Source organism: Ipomoea nil, unplaced genomic scaffold (assembly GCF_001879475.1).
Source record: "Ipomoea nil cultivar Tokyo-kokei standard unplaced genomic scaffold, Asagao_1.1 scaffold2690, whole genome shotgun sequence".
NCBI classification, from domain to species: Eukaryota; Viridiplantae; Streptophyta; class Magnoliopsida; order Solanales; family Convolvulaceae; genus Ipomoea; species Ipomoea nil.
In genome coordinates, this window is record NW_017619118.1 from 938786 (window position 1) to 951762 (window position 12977).

At 34.2% G+C, this 12977-nt stretch overlaps 1 protein-coding gene across 1 annotated transcript; it reads right to left on the reverse strand.

The window, feature by feature from the left end:
- Window positions 1-1301: 1301 nt before the first annotated feature.
- Window positions 1302-6808, reverse strand: LOC109155096. Its single transcript, XM_019302827.1, has 7 exons — window positions 6491-6808; window positions 4808-4854; window positions 4520-4631; window positions 4207-4369; window positions 3215-3344; window positions 1698-1871; window positions 1302-1607 (listed from the first exon to the last, which is right to left on the reverse strand). The coding sequence occupies exons 1-7, from the start codon at window positions 6771-6773 to the stop codon at window positions 1443-1445; spliced, it is 1074 nt and encodes a 357-aa protein (XP_019158372.1). The 5' UTR covers window positions 6774-6808; the 3' UTR covers window positions 1302-1442.
- Window positions 6809-12977: the final 6169 nt, after the last annotated feature.

Here is a 12977-nt window from a genome sequence, read left to right on the forward strand (position 1 = left end):
AACAGCGACACATTAAAAAAAATAATAATAAAATTGTGCACAAATTGCCTTCAATAGCCAAACATACATAGAACATATGTCCCATCACAGTCTCCTGGCTTCAAATGCACACATTTGCACATACCACCCAATCCGAAAGCACACGCCTCACACAGGAACCCACAGAAGATGATGGTTCTATATGCGTGGCTAAATATTGATGAACCATGAATGCACACAGTTGCACACACTGCAATTAAATAAATCCCAAACCCTCCATGGCCCACCCTGTGCAGTTGCCCACACTTGCACACACCACCCAGTCCAAAAGCACACGCCGCAAACAAGAACTCACATTAGAAACGATTTAACAACCTTTAATACACACACGACGGTTATGTCATACCCATCGATGTATTATGGACATGTTCAGTAATATGCACACAACTAACAGATCAAATGCACACATTGTACGTTGCAAAATTGGAAAAAAAAAAACAAAAAAAAAAAAAAAAGACTTACCGACGAGTTCTTCATCCATGGATGCAATCTGGACGACAGCAATAGCAGTTCCTTCTACGCACAGCTACTGTGATTTTCTAAACAAAATTTAAAATCTAGAATTTATTCCTACAATGAATAGAATCATTTTAAATTAAGAAAATATTCTATTCCATTGATTATTTAAAGAACTAAATGAAATTATAATGTCACCCTTATGTATTTAATATATCCTTATATAAATGAAATTTTTTGTTCAATCATATCCATTAATTACAAATATTTAGTTAATTGCGATTGATCTCATATAATTAGGATGATCTCACTAAATCATTATCCTCTCTCTCTCTCTCTCTCTCTCTCTCTCTCTCTCTCTCTCTATATATATATATATATATATATATATATATATATATATATATATATATATATATATATTTTTTTTTTTTTTTTTTTTTTTTGGGTTCCTGTTAGGTCAGGTCTTCCCGTGCGGTCAGTGCGGCATACACCATTAGGTATGCATAAATGTATCACACAGTGTTTGAAAATACACCAGAATAAAATGCCAAAAAATACACCAAAAAAAAAAAAAAAAAAAAAAAAAAATCACATATAATGGTGTATTTACGAACACTGTGTGGTGCATTTATGCATACCTAATGGTGTATGCCGCACTGACCGCACGGGAAGACCTGACCTAACAGGACCCTGACCCTATATATATATATATATATATATATACACACACACACACACAAAATTAAAAGTGCTATTGAACACACAAAAAAAATTAAATTTACAAATAATTAAAAATACTAAAGAAAATAGAATTAGTTTGATCAATAAATAGAAAAAGAACAGGTAAAATGTGATAGAGGGAATATCTGCTAACAAAAGCTACAAAATCTTGGGTACAAGACAAATAGGCATCTATTTGTTTGATGCATATGAAACACATTTCATCATTGGCTTCTTTTCCCACCCTTTGCCTTTATATCCGCAACTAGAGCCTTGACAGAGAGCCGTGGTTTCGTGCTAACCAGTGCCTTTGGAAGAACTGATACACCTACCACTGCTGACCCATCAGGAATCCCAGAAAGCGGTAGTAACTCTATAAGTACAGAAACCTGGAAAAGTATTTATGTGTTCAGCACTTCAAACAACAAAGACCAAGCAAAAATTAATAGCAGCTCTCAATAAACTGGATGGAATATAACCTCTGGATGCTTCAGATCCACTACTGAATTGGGGACAATATCTTTTATTGCTGATGCCACAACACTAAAGCATTTGTCACGGTCTAGCAAAGTAGATAGAGGATCATATTCATTTTTTCGCACGTTTTTCATCTCAGTCTCTTCAATACCCCTTCTGTTATATCCAACTGCGAACTACAAAGCATTTATCATATGGAGTCAACTTTACCTTCCATAGTAGAGGGGATGGGCACCATAAAGCATTTCAGGAACTAGAGTTATTTGAACTAATATATTATTTGCTAGTTTTTCAAGTATTTCAGTATTTAAAATTTAAAATGACCATTACTTTTTAGTGCTTATTAGTTGTTACAAAGAAATAGCCCACAGAAAATAGGATCAATAGTCACATTTGGCCATTTGGGAGTAAACCGCTTATCATCAACAAATATATATACTATCTCTGACACAATAACAAGGGGTGTTCTGGGCTGTCTGTATTTTTGTAACTGACTTCTGTTTAGCAAATTGTGGAAAGTAAACCATAACCATCCATTAAGTTAACAATTTTAAAAAACAATCATGCAATTTGGTTTTCACAGGTTAAATAATAAAGTACGCTACTTTAATAAATTTAAAACATTTTTTTTTATTTGGTACCATGACCACTGCAAATTAACTTTCATTAATAATCATCAAATGGTTTGTTAAATGAGTTATTTCCACTTTTAATCCCACGACTATAGGTCACTTTCACATTTTGTCCCCAAATATTATTTTTACCACATTTAATGAACGACTTTCATTTTTCCCACACTTGGTCCTTCCGACCAAATCGGCAAATCTTTGGTGGAAAACAATTAGAATAAGTCACATTACCCCAAAAATTCCAAGGTTTTAAAACTGGTATAGTTCAGAGCTGGAAATGTGATGAATTTCGGCTGTTTTCTACCAGAGATTTGGTTAGGACTAAATGTAGCAAAAAAATATAGATGTCGTACACTAAATGTGGCAAAAAATAATAATTGATGACCAAATATGGAAGTGACCTAAAAGACATGGGACCAAAAGTGGAAATAATTCTTTCTTAAATTTTATTAAAATTTTTTTTTATAATAATTTACAAGCACAAAAAAAATAAAAAATAAAAAATAAAAAATAAAATCAAAATACACATGACAAAATATTATCTAAAAAGCAAAATTATCCTAAACATTTACTTAAACTAACTAGGAAAAAATTACATAATCTAACATCAAAGTAACAAAGTACATCACATTATTTGTATATATTGATATACTGATGCAAATATGTATTGTATTGTGTATTCTGTGTATACGCTTGAGATAGTAAGTTGTTCAATTTTTTGGGGATAAATAAAACCATTAGGTCTTTAGGATTAAAACAAACAAATGGCTTTTGGGCAATTCAGTACAATGAGGAGCAGTTTGGATAGTTTGGCCACTATTTTGAACACCCCTATTGAGCATAAATAATGAATAAACTATCATTATGAAATAGCAAAGGAACTACATTACCTTAACAGGTTGGTCAAGTTTGTTTTGGTTGTCAATCATAAATTCACTAAAAAGCTTTGATACAAGCGTTCGAAGTTCCTTCTCATCTAACACACACGTGCCTTGAATTGGGAATATTCTATGACACCAGCTGCATCAAGTGATGAACACAACATTTTTATAACAAACAAAAAGCAGGTCTACATATGGAACAGGTTAAGAGAATTGATGTATAACAGGACATGTACATTATTAGATTGCAGATATAGATTAAAAGATTTATTATAGGCATAATTGATTGTTCAACTTCAATTACAGCTTGCCATGAACGAATGTCACAATTCCAGATTCTTAACTCTTTCCACAGGGGTTACTTTAAAAGAAATTCATGATCTGGCAGGTTAGTACAGTGCAATAGCAATATATCTCAAAGGATGTCACACTCAAATTGAAAGTAACTCTGAGTTAGTGCTGTTAAAGGGTTATTCTCTTTTGACACCCATCTAAACATTAGCAATAGCAATATATTTCAATTGATGTTGCACTCAAATTAAAAGTAACGCTGTGTTAGTGTTGCTAATGAGTAACTTTTGAAATCCATCTAAACATTCTCATTTCCACACTGCCACTACTTTATGGGCATTTGATTTCCTCACTGCTAACATTCACTGCCACAACATGAATCAGTCTAATGATTGTTCTATAACATTTGCCTTTCATCTTTACAGCAATATTATGGTTACATAATATAATTGCAATTATACAGAATAACACCAAAGTATCGTTCAATCCTTACATCATCATCTATCTTTACATCCTTGTGTCATCCTCTATCTTTCCACCCAATTAACACCACAATATCCCTAGTGTTAGCAGTGAAATGTTTCATGCGTTAGTGGTGTTAAAGTTCAAACATATAAACAGACCTCTCTCAAAGTCTCACGCCGCCATAAAAATGAACATTAATTATAAAATTACTAAATTAGAGGATATGCAAAAATAACAAAAGTTACCGCGGCATATTTAAACTTTTAGATTCCAGTGAATGAACAATGTCAAACAGAATATTGACAATTGGAGGAGACTTTCCACAAGGAAAGGTGAAGAGAAGCAACCCACTTCTGGTCAACTTCACTAGTGAAAGCTCATGATTTTTTTCTGCACAAGTATCAGAATCTGCAAGGAACCGTCAAAAAAACAATTAATCTACCTGACACAATAAATTTGAGAGCCTGAGCCAGTGTCCAGAAAAGATAAGAAATGAGGTTTTGGAACTAAAAGCCAGGATTAGCCCAAAGAATCAACTAATTGTTTCAAGAATTTTACCAGAAATATCATCTTTACACCCAGCATCCTTGTTTTTGAAGCTGTCAGGGTATTCTCCATTTGCAGCTCCCGGGCAAACTTTCCTTTTTTTAGCAGCAGTTTTTGGAATATACTGTAAAAAGATATTGGTGACAGCTGCTATTATAACTCAGTTGAACAAATATCTTTAGACTAACAGCCATTCCAGAAACATTTTGAATACATTGAAAGACATGGAGTGAAGGAACAAGACAATGGAAGATCAGCAACCTATGTATGTAAGAATATACAAGGATTCCTGAGAATAACCTTTTCCAAAATACAAATTGCTTCTTTTGTTGCGCTTTTTTCCCTCTCTGAATAAAATAAATAAATAAATAAATAAATAAATAAAACATTCAAACATCAATTACAGCTTAATGTAGTACAACTCAGTGCAATTAAATCAACAGAAATTTTTAGTTTGTATTCATATAGATTACATTGTTTCAATCCATAAAGACTCAACAGTATGAGAACATAAAATATTTTCAAAATGAATGACAGGCAAAAAAAAAAAAAAAGAGGAAGAAGAAAGGATTGAGCCCAAGAAGTGGTAGGCACCAATATGCAGAGGGGGTGCTTGACATGTGGTGGTCTCATAATGCCTTATCTAGCAACTAGGTAGCGGTGTGAGTCAATGGTGTAGCAGTAGAGCATCTAACATGATGCAACATGCATAGGAGCCAGTTAGAGTAAAGACATATGAGGAAGAAGCAATGCAGAATTGATGGAATTAAAATGAAAAGTATAAACAAGGATACTTTATAACAAGGATACTGTAAAGTATCCTCCAACAAAAATGGATTCTAGCCTAGCTACAACTATTATTTTCTAATCAATATTCGATGCCTCAACACTAGAGGAGGCTCCTTATTTATAATCTAATACAATGAAGAAATTAAGTAAATAACATAAATTATGTGATTTGTCTTTCCCTGATCTTCGGCTCCAATCCCATGAATTATGCTCCATTTGTGACCTGCAAATCTGATACTTGATCGATTGGTTACTTTCCATTTTCATTTGTATCTTGACTTAGTGCCTTATCAGAGCCATCATCCAAATATGGAGCAATCCAGGGCAACACAATTAGGTCAGTATAACTAGGTAGTACAACTGCACAGATCAAAATGTCTATCTCCATGGTTGATCGGCTAGGCTAACTATGGAGCAAGTCAGTTCAATAGTGCAACAGGGCACATTGGCATCTGATACGCAGAGTAAAACTCAGTCAAGTTGATTGGTGCAGGTATTGCTGGTTGATGGTAGCATGGCTTGCCATGGAAATGATTGAGCATGGAACAGGCAGGCGGGGCAGATTAACAACTAGGTGGTGGAGCAAGATGTAGAAGGGAAAACCAATAGCTATGTGGAGCAATTGGGGTTGACCATCAGGCCATCGGATGGAGCAAACCAAGGCTAACCAGTAACCAGCAGGGCACAGGGCAGTGGAGCTAACCAGCTGTGGATGAGAAAGTCCAGAAGAGTGGGTTGCATGCTCAACTTTAAGAAGAAGTGGGCAAACCAGAAATTTATGGTTCTAGGTTAACCTTCTGACTGCTGAGGGTTACAATTAGGTCTACCATGATATCATCAACCATAGCCATCCAACCTACTACCACAATGCAGTCATCCTTTGGGGTAATACCCAGACAAATGAACAATATATTGTGCATAAATCCAAATAACAAGCAAATTATTGGCAAAGGAATGAAGATAAATCAGAGAATACCAATTATAAACTAGCATCAACTACAACAAGAACAGCTAGGCAATCTGAAAAATAGCAATTCAAATTCAATATACATATATACAAAAAAAAAAAAAAAAATGCATACATAAACACGCACACATACATCAAATAACACAGACCACTGAGCATCCGCTGCAACAAAAAGTAGCTTAGTAATCTGAATTACACACAGAGATAGAGAGGGAAAGGGCAGTAACTGATGGGGCAGGTGACGAGGAAGCCACAGTGGGAGTGCCGGAGGATAGAAGATGGAGCGTTGTAGTCGAAGCGAGGGATGCTGATCACAGCAGAATGCTGCTCCCATGGCTTCATTCCAATTTCTCCCTTGTCTTTTTCTACTGACGGTTCTATCTCTGTGGTACCGCTTTCCGGTTTCTCCTTCTCACCTTCTTCTGTCATTTTTGTGCTCCTGATGTCTATCACTGCTACTCGATATCTACGTATCACTCCGCAGGCTCTCTCTCTCTCTCCCCTGTTCATTGCTCATTTGCTCTGTCTTAAACCCTAAACCGGGATCACAATTAGGTGAACCGGCGGTTAGCGGTTCTGAACTATTGCTGCATACGGTGAGTTGACTACTATGGCAAATTATTGTATAGACCATGATTCACACAGTTGTGTGGAGCACGATCCAAAATGATATCATTGAATTTTATAAGTTAGAATAATGTACCTTATGAGTTAGAATAATGAAACTTCTAGAATAAGATAAATTTTATGAGTTAGAATAATATACATTATGAGTTATAAATTGTATGTTGCAGTGGATCGCGTGAAAAAAAATTACGCAAAACGACGTCATTTTTTACCGTGGTCCACACAACCATATCGATCACGGTCCACGTAATAACTATTGCATATTATTGTACTGGACATAATCTTCATTTGAGTGTTATGTTTAGAAAATTTATTTTTAGTGTACTAAAAATTTATTATTTGATATATTGTCTATGAACATTCAATACACTAATAACGAACCTTCAGAATATTAAAAATGAAATTTATTAATGGTTCACATTGAATCATGGTTCACATTGAAATGTGAACCATGGTTCATAGTATAATTTGTCTAGATCAATATAAATCAAAATTCATAAAATAATACTATGACAGTATATTTGGTTCACGGAATAAATTTAGAGGGAATATGAATGTTATTCCATAGGAAATGAAATACGTAAGGAATATGTAGGAATTGTATTCTATTGTTTGGCTTGTTGAAGGAATAGAATTGTATTCCGATCTATTGTTTGGTTGGTTAAAGGAAGAGAATTGTAATAGGTTTTTGAAAGACATAAATATTAAATATGGGTTTCAACAAGTGTGAGAATGCAAACAATGGAAAGAGTTACTCACGTAATCTCTAACCTAAACAAGTTAATATTCACTCCCGTGATATAAACACTCAACAATATAAGAATAAACATTCAATATAAATCTCTGACTACTATCATCTCCCGATGTGCAATAATCAAGAATTAATTCCTTAACAAATATAACATCTCCCAAGGTGCAACACTTAAGTGCAATTGTGTGTGCCCTAAATTATGCCTAACTCCCGTTATGACACAAAGATAGCTATGAAACGAGTAACTATGTCCACTAATTACAAGCATCAACAATATAAATCACAATTGTAACACGAGTTATAAACCTAAATGTAAATATATTAAAGAATTAAAGCACCAGGCGCATAGGTTCATAAACACTTTATGTAACACCCAGTGGCGGATCCAGAAAATTATGTCAATGGGGGCATACTTAAAATGATGTTAGAATTGTTAATGCCAAAATATCAAACACCCACCATTGAAAATTATGAAATGTCCGACCACCTGAAAGTAATCTTAAATCAAGTTGAAAGTAAAAAGTGGTCAGAAATAGCAACAAAGGTTTTTCTGGATTAGGGGTGTAAACGAGCCGAGCCGAGCTCGAGCCTGGGTAGGCTCATGCTCGTGCTCGTTAATGATAGCACTGCTCGAGCTCGAACTCGGCAATTATCGATCTGCTCGAGCTCGAGCTCGAGCAGCTCGATTGTTCGAGCTTGAATTTGAGTTCAATTTTAATCTCAAATTTGACCTATTAGATTAAAAATTTAAACTACTTTGTTTTATGACTTTTATCCATACATAATTATTAAAGTATTTTAATTTCCCTCCCCTAATTATTATTTTTATATACTAAATATAATTATAGTATATTATATATTATATATTATATAATATATTATAAGGCTCGCGAGCGGCTCGTCGAGCCGCGAGCCTACAATACCTAAGCTCGGCTCGTGCTCGTTTAATCCACGAGCTGCTCGAGCTCGAGCCGAGCTCGATTTTGACCGAGTTCGAGCCGACCGTTGACCGAATCGCTCACAAGCAACTCGCGAGCGGCTCGGCTCATTTACACCCCTATTCTGGATACCAAAAGTGGTCGGAACAAAGCTTTCGACTTGATTTAAAATCACTTTTAGGTGGTCGGAAATTTCATAATTTCCAGTAGTGACCTATAATATGGTCCAAATATATTATAAATTATAATAAAATGTTTATGATAAACTGACTACTTAGGAGCGGAGCCAAAACTATACTTGGGTATGGTGAAATTTTAAAACACTTTGAAATGTTATAAAAATATTTATAGCAAAATATAAAACATAATCAATTAAATAAAATCTTTAGAATAGAAAAGCAATTATATTCATAAATATTAAATATAAAATATAATCAATTAGATAAAATAGTTTGAGTAGAAAAGAAATTATATTAATAAATACTTTAATTTAAAAAAAGAAACATTTATTAATAGGTGGGAAGAAAGAAAAGTGCTGCAAGTGGGTTTTGAACTTATGCCATTCATCATATATAAACACCATGGTTCAACCAATTGAGCTACTAAATACCTTAGTAATTTTTACATATAAATATATATATCCTAAGAAATTACGAAGGGGTGAGTGAACGGCCCCCACTGCCCCCATTGTGGCTCCGCCACTGGTAACACCCCCAATTTTCGAACACCTGAGCCTAGTATTAATCTTAATTTAAGAGGTAGAAATGCGGAATCAAAGAAAGGGGTAAAAGAAATACTAATTACCCAATCATACAACCAAAGGGGATGTTACTCCGTAGTCACCCTCAACAGAGTAACTACACGGAAAAGTAACCAACAAATATCATCATCATACATCAATAAGGGCCCACAAACTCAAATAACTAGAGTCTAAGCTCCAAGTAGAGAATAAGGCTCCCAGGCCTAAGTGTCAACGCATTACAAAACATAAGGAAGGTAGACCAAGCTACACATGTCTAACATCAAGGCAAAGTATAAGAGGATTGACAAAGTAACTAGGAACTAGAACTAAAACCCTATAATATAACTAGCTCCATTTAAGCGCGCTCAGCAATTGTCGGTCAATCCTGAAAGGGGTTAAGTAAAAAGTGTACAAAAATAACCCGTTAGCACGAATGCTAAGTATAAGACACTCTATCCTGTAAAATACATATAGATTTAGATTTAGAAAATAGATAGTTTTACACTTATAACACGTTAAGCCAATCAAGATCATAGATATAAGACAAATAGGTTCACACGTATATAGACATACATATACAATAATAACAATTATCCATAAGTATAAAGCTCACATGCAAGTGAAATCCATATACAAACACTTATGCAATTCATACTCAAGTATATATATGCTTATTACTCACTAACAAGATATGAATCAAGCTGACTTAATAGATCAATGAAAGGTTGAGATGTCATGCAATCTAAAGTGTAACAAAGATAAGGGAAAAGGGAAGGTAACATGCTAACTTGTAAGACTACAACATACATATCCTTGGAAGTTAAGTGACATAAACGACTCAAGCATAATCAGGCAACAATGAAAAAACAAGGTGAAACTGGCATTAAGCATGAAATCAATAATATGCTCTCACTCTCAAGAAAACAAGAGTTTTATATTTATATAGATGGTAGTATTGGAGGGGTCATCATACTTCTCATGAATCATAACTGTCTCGTCAATCTCAACTGAATCATCATACCGGTGGGGAGGTAGGAACTTCACCATGTGTGAATGAACCTATCTAGGCTCAGGAATTCTCGACTGGCCTGACAACGTCACGCCCACATATCTCATAAGTAACATAGAAACGGGACCGCTACCTTTAGTGTATAATCCTTAACTGGGATTCCAAGCCCAGCGGGTAATAGCTCAAGCGCCATATAAACCCATGATTTTTCTACCAGGCTACTTTTATACAAACTGTTGGAAAAAATAGCTTAAAATGGCATGTTAAGTGGCTATTTTGTAGTACAATTATCAGTGGGGTCCACTTCCGATTGGGTCGGGGTCAAAGTGGATTCGGGTTCTTGGTAGTGAGACGAAGAGATTGATATATTGTACGCTCAAAACGGATAATGGGTGAATGAGATATTGATTCTCAAAGTAAACCCATTTGAGTTGGAAAATGAAGGAAAAAAAAGTGAGCTTTTGTCCCACATTGGTTTGGGAAGAGGATTTGCCCCACTATTTATACAACAGCTCTTTTTAAGTTAATTGAATTGTATAACATAGAGGTTCTTTCTCACGCACAAGAAGAAGGGGGGTGAAAAATTTTCCACACTTTAGTTACTTACAAAATTAATTCTCAGGTTAGTGGGCTGTTACATGGGTATTTTAATGTTAACAGAAAATCATTTTTTCCAGCCTCAAAACTCTCTGCTTCTACTCTCTTCTTAGCCGAATTGTGTTCATCCTGTTGCTCTAGTTCGCCGGATTCATTGTTTGGGTGCTCAAACATTGAATCGTGGCAAGTTTTATCCTGGGAAGCCTAGGCTACATACAACGCTCCTAGCACTCGTGGGAGGTAGAAAATAAGATTTTAAGGAAAGAGTGATCGCTTGACTCTTGCTAAAAACCCAACACCAAACCCGAGCCAATCTCTTCATCTTTCTTTCCCCTTTTTCTACAGAAAATAATAATCCATATTTTGTAGGATTATTATTTGGTTTTACCAACGAGATATCCAACACAAACTTCTGGGAATTCTCAATCGGATATCATCTCATCATTCTTTTCAAGCAACCTTCCGGGAATTCTCAACCGGATCTCATTTCATCACAACTTTTCAAGTAACCGGAATACAAGCACCACCTCTAGGATATAAAGATTTTCCTCACATAATAGTACACACAATATAGCACACAAGTGGCATACTACAAATAAATAGTAAGTTTAGTTTAGAAAAATAGGGGATATGGGATAAAAACATTTGAGGAATAAAGTTTAGTAAAAAATAATGCGGGTCATATGCAAAGACTCGTAACCAAGGGGTGCTTAACCACAAATTCACGTAGCACATAACACATAGCATTTTAGAACAAGCCCCCGAGTTTCACGAGTCACGGAAAACCCGCAAAATACAAGTGGCCAGACCGGCGACAATTCAGGGCCTTAAGCTCTGAAATCTCCCACTTCCGTTAGATATAAGAAGAAAATAATGACGGTTGCGCAATGAGTTTCAACATAAGAAGGGGATTATAATTTGAAATTTCTATTTTAACCCTCTATTATTAAATTGTTTTTAAGTTTTCTGTTAGCTGCAGATAGAATATTAATGCTAGGAACCAAACTCGCCACTTTGCTCATAACTGAGGGACTAAACTCAGATACTGTCATAATTTAGGGACTGAGTCAGAACTTGGTTATAACTTAGGGACTAAAAATGTAATTTTTCCAAATTTGAATGGGTATTAGAAATTCCACCTCACTTTGCTAATCCCTTCTTTATAGAGATAATTCCAGCTTAAGTTTTCTAACACACTATTCATTAATATAACTTCATTGAAAAAAATTATACAATAATGCACCAAACAACTTAACATTTGACCCATTAAATTGTATAATTGTAAAAAATTAATCATGGACCAATTTTTACATAATATAAGCAATTTAATGAGTCCCAAAATTGTAATATGCAGTGTTCAATAGTAAATTTGTTTTTGAAGGTTAATCTCCTTATTAATAAAGTAAAATTATTTAATTGAAATTGATTTGTTATAGATAATCATGTAAAGTCCAAATCATTAGATATGGATAATAATATCTAATAGACTTTTTAGATAAAATTACTAAAGAGATTTTTTTTAGTATTAAGATTCTAATGTTATTGTAGAAAATTTAATATAAATTTGAATTAAAAATAAATCGTTATTTATGATAGGTATTGTAATATTTATATGTGAAATTGTGATAGTATTTAGAATAAAATTGATTGTTATTCATGATAAATATTGTAATACTTATAACTAAAATGTGATTCTTATTCATTAAGTTGTCTACAATTGGACTCGTCTCATGATAAATACGTTTGACTATATTGTATTGTTCTCAACCAAAACATAAATGAAATTTTGGGAAAAAAAAAAGAATATGAGTTTTTGTTTGTTTTGTTTAAAGTTTTTTTTTGAGTACTACTGACTATGTTACAAACTTACAATGTAATATTTGATTCGAAGCACAAAGGGTTCATACCGCGCCCCTCACTAGGACTCAAATCTATGACCTTTCATTGAAAAAGTCATTTCATACAATTATGTCACTAGACCATAAAGTCATTGACAGATTTAAATTTTTATTAAGTTGATATAGATCAATTAAAAATAAAATATACCTAT

What these genes read in the sequence shown, in the direction of transcription:
- LOC109155096 (XM_019302827.1), bottom strand. Translation starts at nt 6,773, where the DNA reads ATGAACAGGGGAGAGAGAGAGAGAGCCTGCGGAGTGATACGTAGATAT. An exon ending in CCTCGTCACCTGCCCCATCA is followed by an intron (nt 4,855 to 6,490) that starts GTTACTGCCCTT and finishes TATTTTATTCAG; the next exon opens with AGAGGGAAAAAAGCGCAACA. An exon ending in TGGATCTGAAGCATCCAGAG is followed by an intron (nt 1,608 to 1,697) that starts GTTATATTCCAT and finishes ATACTTTTCCAG; the next exon opens with GTTTCTGTACTTATAGAGTT.